The sequence below is a fragment of the Glycine max genome, chromosome 11 (genome assembly GCF_000004515.6).
Source record: "Glycine max cultivar Williams 82 chromosome 11, Glycine_max_v4.0, whole genome shotgun sequence".
Lineage (NCBI taxonomy): Eukaryota > Viridiplantae > Streptophyta > Magnoliopsida > Fabales > Fabaceae > Glycine > Glycine max.
In genome coordinates this window covers 18571592-18581517 of record NC_038247.2, presented here as the reverse complement: position 1 = coordinate 18581517, position 9926 = coordinate 18571592, and the positions used below count along the sequence as shown (strand labels likewise).

The 9926-nt window shown below is 31.3% G+C and overlaps 1 protein-coding gene and 1 pseudogene across 1 annotated transcript; both read left to right on the top strand.

Moving 5' to 3' along the window:
* Positions 1–1292: 1292 nt before the first annotated feature.
* On the top strand, positions 1293–5934 carry LOC100804871 (annexin-like protein RJ4; annotated as a pseudogene).
* On the top strand, positions 1449–1769 carry LOC106795030 (zinc finger A20 and AN1 domain-containing stress-associated protein 4). Its single transcript, XM_014763563.1, has one exon. The coding sequence runs from the start codon at positions 1449–1451 to the stop codon at positions 1767–1769; it is 321 nt and encodes a 106-aa protein (XP_014619049.1).
* Positions 5935–9926: the final 3992 nt, after the last annotated feature.

The following is a 9926-nucleotide window of genomic DNA, read 5'->3' as shown; positions in this document are numbered from 1 at the left end:
TAAGGGACTATGCTCGAGTTGGATTTCATTCTCGATTTGGTGTCTTAGTCCTATGGACTGCTATCAATGTGTATAGTTAGTTCTTGATAGTGTTCTGAGGTCTGGTTATTCTTTATTATGATGTAATTAACATTTATTTAGGGTCACACTTCGTGCCCTCGTAATTAAGTTCTTGTTTGCCTTAAAAAAAAAGGTACAATTTTGAGAGTATGTAACCAACATTCATTGCAGCTGCACGTGGGTACATTTTTTATAAGAGCAAATAAGTATATATAATTGGTTGTGGTGGGGACCACCATTACATTCCTTCATCTTAACCATCTAGATCTAGCCGCCAAATCTAACAGACAAAGTTAAATTGTGCACGGTGCAAGACTCACTGTACTTGTGCACTCTAGAATCCATCTATGATAGTTATCCTATCCTAACCATCAAATGGTTTCAAGTTAGGTAAGTCATCACTTAAAACAAACTGAGATAATACCATAAGTCAAAGAAAGAGGTAGATCGGCTCCTTAACTATGGATAGGTCGGTAAGTATGTTGCATGTTTAGAATGGTCCATGGTCTCTTGAGCATTGAGTTTCAAAAAATCAAGATAGTTAATTGTGTCACAATCAATGTGTGACTAGTTTAAGATGGTCAACAAATGTGTCACAACCTAGATATGAATTGATAGGAGTAACATATTAACTTAAACCATTTTTTATCAATTAAAATATCTTGGTATTTGATATAAAAAAATGAATGTATTTTTAATTTACATTTACAAAAATTGATGCACTTTTCATCATTCATTAGAGACTAAAAACAGTTGTTTATGTTAAAATATAAGGATTAAAAATATATTAAATTATTACATGATTAAAATTAAATTTTAAAATATTTTGAGGGATAAAAAATATTTTATCCTTATTTTTTATTTGTCTATTTCTTTTTAAAATTATTTTATTTATTTAATTACTCATTTAAAATTTTAAATCAATATTAATTATATCTTTATTTTTACTTAATTCTTAAGTATTTTATACGCATGTCACAAATAAATAAAAAAGAATAGTACATTTATTATTAGGAAGTTAAAATGCTTAAATATATTTTTGGTTTTGATATATATTTGTTTTTGACATCTGATTTTTAATAAAAAAAAATTTCGAATCAAGTTTTAATATTTTTTATCTTTCACGTAAGATTTTTTTTTTTTTAATTTTTAAAGAGTAGAAACGACGTGTTTGTGTAATTTTTTTTTTCTATGGGTAATAGAACCATAATCATTTTTTATTCCATTTTTTTTTTCTATGGGTAATAGAACCATAATCATTTTTTATTCCATTTTTTTTTTGTTTGTTTCTCTCTTTCTCTCTCCCCGTCAAGTTTAGAGACTTTTTCGATTCATCACAAATTTTCGATTCCTCGAAGAAGAGAAGAGAAAACCTAAATCACAAATCCATGGCGGAAGAACACCGATGTGAAACTCCCGAAGGTCACGAACTCTGCGTCAACAACTGCGGCTTCTTGGGTAGCACCGCCACGATGCACCTTTGCTCCAAATGCTACAGTTCAATCCGTTTGAAGGAGCAAGAAGAAGTGTCAACGAAATTCACAATCGAAATTGCGCTATCTTCTTCCTCCTCGACGAAACCGTCGTCGTCCACGTCACCTCTGCCGTCAGTGTCGATGTGCTCATCGAATCTGAATCTGCACCGCCGTTTGCAGCGGAGGTTGAGGTTGCGATCACGATCGCAGTGGTGTCGAGTTCTATTTCCATAAGCTCAGGTTCAGTTGCGCAACCGAACTGGTGTGCCACGTGCCGGAAGCGAGTGGGGCTGACCGGGTTCAAGTGCAGGTGCGGAGTGACGTTTTGCAGGGCTCACAGGTACCCGGGGAAGCACGCGTGCGGGTTCGATTGAGGCTTGATGGTTGGTGGCGGGCTTGATCTGGGTGGATATTGTGGTGTTGGAGGCTGTGATGATCTCTAGGGAGGAAGGAGGCGACGGTGCAGTGATGGTGAACCAGATTTGAAGTAGGATGGAGATGGTGGCTGCGAGTTGCGACACCGTGTTTGTGCATGTGAACGAGGGCACGATGGCAGTGTGAGACGATGGAATAGGACGTGTCGTGGTGGTGTGTTGGCGTCATGATCTGTGGTTTGGTGGTGTGGGTCATTGTTCGATGCTGGTGATAGTGCGTGGAGAGCTTGGAAAAGAGAAGGAGGTAGGTTTTCTGATGTAGAAGAGAGATCAACGACATCATTTTAATTAAAAAAATATTAATTATATTTCTTTATATATAAGAAATAGAAGTAGTAAATATTTAACATTAGATGAAATAAGTGCTACGGGTACTTTAGAAAACTAATATTTTAGCCTATTTTTTAATATAAATATTTTTTATTAATACTTTTTTTTTGTTACGTTATTTATTAATACTTTTAAGATACTAATCATGATTATTAATAAAAATATTTATTATTTATTAACTAATACTTTTAAGATACCCGTTAGTATGACCAAGTTTTAAATAAAAAAATTTAACTGCTTTTTACATCCAATTTTTTTAAAAAAAATTTGACAAATTTTATTCCCAAGTTTTTAATTTAACACATTTTATTTCAAGTTTTAAGAAATTTGTGAATTTTATCCGGTTATATTTATCCATTAATAAACATAAAAATTGGGATAAAGTTTGCCAAAAATAAAAAAATTGAGATAAAATTTGTCAAAAATAAAAAATTGGGTGTATAATTTGTCAAAGAATAATGTTGAGGTAAAAAGTATAATTATGTTAAGAGAGAATGACACAGATTAAAATTTGTAAATTTATTAAAAACTGAAATAAAATGCGTCAAATTAATTTGTTTTTGGTAAAATTTATTAAAAATTAAGAAATTAAGGCAAAAAATTACAATTAAGTCATATAAAAATGGAATATGACACTTTCTGAACAGAGAATTCACAAAATAAAATTAAATAAATAAATTCTGAACCGAGGAAAGTGTAAACTCAGAAGCTAATACGTTCAGTATCACAGGTAATAGATTAACTAACTTGCACCCGTGTGTATATATATTTAATTTAACTAGCTAGTAGCATAGAGTAAAAAAAATAAAATCAATTCAACCATGGCTACGCTGATTGCTCCTTCCAACCACCCTCCAGTGGAAGATACAGAATCTCTCCGGAAGGCTGTCAAAGGTAACTTATCCAACTTTTCATTTCCTTTTCAAAACTTATTTAATCAGAAGTTTTCATATTCAAATTCCATGATCAAATTTTTAAATCCTTCATTCTCACATAACAATCAGTAAGTTGGTTTTTCATTATATACAAGGCTAACAATTTGTTAGAAACTTAGTATAGCTCATGAGTATGTCATATTTTTCAAAGTATTGATTTAAGTATCACTCTAGAAAAAAGCCTACTACTAAGGCTGTGTTTGTTTTCAATCATTGTTGAACATCAAAGCTTTCTCTCACAAAAATCGGGTTCAACTTGTTTTGGAATGCATGATTTGTGTAAAACAAACACACACTAAACTAATAGGTTTTAAAAACATTGTAGGTTGGGGTGCTGATGGAAAAGCCATCATAGCAATACTAGGCCATAGAAATGCTACCCAAAGGACTCAAATCAGAGAAGCACATATAGCAGAATCTCTGCCAAGAGGATCTCATCAAACGCCTTGAGTCAGAGCTCTCTGGTGACTTTGAGGTACACAAAACTGGCTACGATAATTTCCAAAAGGTTTATTGTGAATTTTTGTGGTTGCTTTTATTATTGATCCAGTGATGAATAACTTAATTGTTGTTGTGTGGTGTGGGGTTGTACCACACAGAGAGTTTTTTTTTTTTTTTTCTATTGACAAATGTTAATTGTTAATTTTTTTTTTATAAATAAAGCAATGTACCGTTGGATATTGGAACATGTACATGTCGAACGTGAGGCTTTGTTGGCCAATATAGCCCTTAAGAGTGCTGACAAAAACTACCAAGTGATTGTGGAAATTTCTTGTGTCCTTTCACCTGAAGAGCTTTTTGTTGTGAGACGTGCTTACCACAACAAATACAAGCGTTCCTTGGAGGAAGATGTGGCTGCTAATACCAGTGGCCATCTTCGCCAGGCAACTCAATGTTGAACAAAATTTAGATACAATTCATTAGGTATTTTGGTGTCATGATTTCATTAGAATTGAAGTTTTACCTCGGTAATCGATCTATGTTGACTTTTAATGCAAACTTTTAATTTACTAGCCGATTAACGAAATGAAACTTCAAGCAATAATTTTTTATTGTAAGTTTTGTCATATATAACTTCGTATTTTTATTTATTTACACTAGCTATGGAATTTGCACACAAGGAAGTCAATAGTGAAATGCTTAAGGGGAACTATTGTTGATCTAATTAGTGTTTGGCCAATTTTTTGCAGCTATATTGGTAGGGTTGGTAAGCTCATTTAGGTATGGTGGCAGTGAAATTAATGCAAAATTGGCACAATCTGAAGATGATGCTCTTCATGAGGCTATTAAAAACAAGAATAAAAGTAATGAAGAAATTATTAGGATCCTTACTACTAGGAGCAAGACAACTTGTGGCTACTTTCAATCGCTACAGGGATGATCATGGCATTGCCATCACTAAGGTACAACAAAGAAGAGCCTGCTTTCTTAATCATCAACTGTTAAGATTTGAAAAATACTTATTTCGTTCTTGATTGTCTCTTTAAAAAGTTTAATTTCTATGCTTTCGATATAAAGTTTTTTACAGTATCATCTCATAAGAAATCATCTTATAGGTGATTATTAAAAGTAACTATTACAAAAGTTAACAATCTTATTATTTATGATAATTTATGATTAAATGATAGTCTAAAAAAATCTTTACACTGTTAATGTATTTAAAACAAATTCTTCTACAAATTTATAATTTTAAAGGAAAAAAAATGCATAGACCTCATATGCAGGACAAAATTAAAGAGTAGTTAGTTTCTTAACTTGTTCCTTTCTCCCGTGGCAGAAATTGTTCGATGAAGGATCTGATGAATTTCATAAGGCAGCCAATTTAGCCGTTAGTTGCATCAATGATCATAAGAAGTACTGTCAAAAGGTGAAAATCTTGTATACTTCTTTCCGCACGTATCACTTTATGTCATCCTTAACTAGTATTATGAAGTATGAATACCTCTCTTGTTTGTTGTGTTAGACACGTTTTTGACATTGATACATCCTTACACTTGTCTGCCACTTCTTATTAGGTATTAATTTAAAATTATTTTTGTTGGTTTGAACACTTAAGTTGTTACCTTTATACAACTTATACACTTGAAAAAACATAAAAAATTGGTTTTATAAAGATGAATATACCATCAATTTAGATATTTTGTTATATGTTACTAATATTTCATTTCATTAGAGTCTCTATGTTTGTATGTGTGTGGAGTGTCTGGATTTTAGACATTAATCATGTTAAAGTATCATGCTTCATAGATTAGTACACAAGAAATTCTATTTCTTTGAACATGACATGAAATTCAATTGTTATACAAGAATTTTTACCCTGAATCCATTGTGCAGGTTCTTTGCAATGCCATGGAACATGTTGGAACTGATGAGGATGCCCTCACACGTGTGATTGTCACCAGGGCTGAGAAGGACCTGAAGGAGATCAAAGAGATGTATTACAAGAGAAACATTGTTCACCTTGAGCATGTAGCAGCCAAGGAAACTTCTTGAGACTACAAGAAGTTCCTCCTCACTTTGATGGGGAAAGAAGAGTAATCTATTTTTATTTGAAGGATACATGTAATTGGTTTCAGTCAAATTTGTGACTGAAGTTGTTATCTAAGTTTGTTTCTCTCAATGAGTCCCTTTTCACCGAGTCCAACCTTTGTTATCTTTGCTGTATGAGGCAACTTGAAGATCTCAATTAATGAAGCAAGTTCCACAATAAGTATTAAGGGTGCCTTTTTTTTTTTTTCATTTATACTGGTAGCAAAGAATTTAAAACAATTCGGGTACATTAATCTTGGTTGGGGACTCTAAGTGCATATAAGTTAAGTATTTCTCTTCCAACACGATTTATTTCAAACCGACCAATTTTATGTAATTTTAGTAATTGTAAGGCAATTTCAACCTTAACTACAATTTGTAAATAGCGTGATGTAAAAATCATTGAATTTTATTTTAAGCTTAAACTATGGTCATTGCCCATTATTACCTAGGCCAAGAATACAAATCAAGCCAACAAATAAGTACATATAGTTGAATTCAAGTTGAGAGTTCAAAAATACTTTCATTTTAGAGATAACATTTTTTTCTTCTTTATTTAGTGTATTGAAATTTGCAAAAATACTTTCCTAAATTTAATCCAAACATAATCTAGAGATGTCTTGCAATGTGTGTGTGTGAAGGAATATACTTGAAGGAGCATCCAAAGAAATTGAAAACAAAGACGTTAATAACATTTCACTTTTCGTAAAAAAAATAAAACCCTCTCTCTTCCTCCCAAATTCGTGAGTCTTTCTCTTTAAAAATCCTCTTTTTTTTCACATACACATAAATCTGTCCTAATAAAATTACAATGTCAAACTCGTTAATCGTTGAATCATCCTAAAATTTAAACACTATATTTGGAACATATTTCTGCACATTATCACCATTGGAATTTACGAAATAATGTGTGTGGAGATTCCCCTTGCACAAAGACAGTGAATTTGAGGCTCCAATCCCTTCTCATTTTCTCTCTAATGCTTGGAAACCCTAATAGAGTGATCAGAGGAGAAACTTGAAGAATCTTAAAGAACCGCTAGAGATGTCATTATCGCTGTCAGACTACACATGTGAGTCTGCTTAGAGGTGAGGGATGAGTTATTCATAATTGGAGAATAGTGAGAACATGCATTGGGATCCTTAGAGGATCAAATGGGATGAATTTTGGGGTGTTTATGCAATTTTAATTCTATCTTTACAATTATAATTGCAAATTATATATACTTGACAAACCAATTGATGTGTTCTAGGGTTGAGTGTGAATTGATGAAATCGAATTATTAGTATGATATCTTTACTAGTTAATTTGAGTTATGAGTTTATATTTGAATTTAGCATATTGTGATAAAGAATAAATAGTCAAAAGAAAAAAATCTCTCTATGTTTGTTTTGCATATTGCGGTAGATTGAAAAAATCCACTGTACTTTTGATATTTGGCATCACGAACGTCAATTGCACTTTATTAAAGAACGTGAATTATATTCTAAATAATCTTTTCTTTAGTTGCTTATTTTATACAAATTATTGTCTTATCCTGTATCTTCCCACGATCATGATCAACATTTTATATATACATTGTAATAATAAAAGTAATAAAATAATAAATTAAAGAAAGTTGTAAAGTTAGTGCTTAGTAGTAATTTTTTTTGATACAATTTTAATTTAATTGTTGTAGAAACTCTTTTTAATTGAAAATAATATAGTTTGATTTAATATATATATGTTTTGTGTCATGCAAATATTCCTACAGTGTGATGTGTATATGATTCATGAGGCGTGATACATTGTTAAATTGAGATTATGAAATTGTGATTGAGATTGTGTGTAAGTGATAAATTGAGTATGTGTTGAATTGTAAGATATATGTGTATTGAAATATTATATGCATTGAATTGTGAGGTATGAACTATACAATCACACAACTGTAAGACCCTTTAAGGGCGATGAGTTAATGTGCGATGAGTTTTAGGATGGACTCCATTGGGGGAACCCGATGAGTCTAATCACTTTGAGACGTGACGAGTTAAAATGATTTTGAAAACAATTGAATAATTGCGTGTATTGCATAGTTTAAACTCTAATGATACATATATGATTTTAAATGCATGTTTTAATGAGATGATTAGTCATATGAACATAACATATTAATATTATTAATGTATGCTATGTATATGATGCATGAAGCATGATAACATGATGTATTGGAATTATGAAAGTGTGATGAACTATGTGTAAGTGACAAGTTGAGTATGTGTTAAATTGCGAGATCACATGTGTATTGAGATGCTGTGTGCATTGAGTTGTAAGTTATGAACCATACAATTACATGACTGTAAGACCCTTTAAAAGCGATAGTTAATGCGCGACAAGTATTATGATGGGATCCAATGTGAAAACTTGACAAGTTGAATTACTTTGAGACACAACAAGTTAAAATTATTTTGAGAATAATTGAGGAGTTGTGTATTTTGTATAGTTCATAGATAGAGTCTATGTGTTAAAATATTTTCTAGATCCTGAATCAGGAAGGAAAGACTCTGACAGACTCTTCAGAGTCTAGGCCTTGGGGATAAATACACTCAATTTGAGTGTTCTTTTAAGTCCGTGTTGATCCCACATAGTTGAAGTATTCTCGTAAAACAGTGTGACCTTGATTGGTCTTGAAGTAGATGATGTTGCAAACATGAATAATCATAACAATGTCTCGAATTTTTTAAAATAACTAATACAATTGATATTTTTTTTCTATTTAAAAAATCTGTACATGAATTCAAAGTGTTCCTTCAATGATTTATTTAAATCTCTTACATTGATTTATTGGAAAATTTCAATTTGTCCGGAAGGAAAAATGTTTCTAGAAAATAATCGATGAAGGATTCAGATTAAGAAAAACTTTAGATAAATGCCACACCCTAAAGAATAAAATGAATAGGACTCTTCAGCGGTAGTTCCTAGGAGCATACACATATCTAATTGAAACTAAGGATAAGATGATGATAAGAAGAAAAAAAGTACAATACTTTATTTAATGATAAATTTGTTTGACATTAACTAAGTAACTTGTGTACCTTTTTTTAGATTTAATTTCATTTTTTATTTTTTAATTTGACATATTTTACTTTTAACTTTTACAAAACTTGCAAATTTATATCTTAAAGACGAATCAAGACTCTTAATTATTTTAACTGGATTCAAATAAATACTAGTGATAAAAATTGTGTCCGATGTGTTATCAGATCATGGTCTATATCTCTATGTCTAATGTTTCAGATGATACATTCATATAAGATGATATGACATAACATTAAGTAGTGTATTTAAGATCTTCATTAATACTTTGTATTTGATATTCTCTTTTCTAGACAATATTTTCCTAGGATCTGTCAAAGTTCTATGAGGAATAAATGAAATCCATAGTTGGAAATGTTGATCTTTATCAAAAGGTGTGCTCTACATGTGTAGACTTGCTCTAATGAAAAAGGTGACTTTTTGCTGAAGGTGACACACCAACCTATCATCATGGACTTTGCATGAAGAAGAAACATGCATTATATGCTCCAACGACCACAAGACTTTAGATGAAGAACATAGTGAAGAATCCATTTGTTAACAAACAACATAAACTTGAAGATGAAAACTATAAATAGAAGAAGTTTTGAAGAAACAAAATACGAATAAACTTGTACAAAAAATATTCTTTCATTCTTCCTTGTAAAGCTTTCTGTAAATTTTGTGTAGATACAAAACTCCCAAAACACCTTGTATACACCGAGAGAAAAAACTAAAGTGTTGAGTGATATATCTATTTATAAAACGATCACATATTAGTCATTGTGCAAATTTTCAACAAATCTTGTTGATTTGTTTAGAGCCAGCCCTGACTTGATATGACAAAGAATAATGGGTTGAAGTAAAGCTTAGGGTAGAATTTGTCTTTGTGTGAGTCAAAAGTAACATTGAAAAATACTTGTAACTTTTGATAAGTTAGTGAAAACTTAGTGGATTGCCAAGGACTATACATAGTCTCGAGGTAGAGACGAACCAATATAAATTATTGAGTGTTTTTTCTTTATTGTTTTTCTTTGTGCTTAACTAACAAATGATTTGAATTTGTTTTTAGATCTTATATTTATTTTGAGTTGATAAAGAAAATCATCGCCTA

Coding starts and splice junctions, on each gene's coding strand:
- LOC106795030 (XM_014763563.1), top strand. CDS start 1,449: ATGGCGGAAGAACACCGATGTGAAACTCCCGAAGGTCACGAACTCTGC.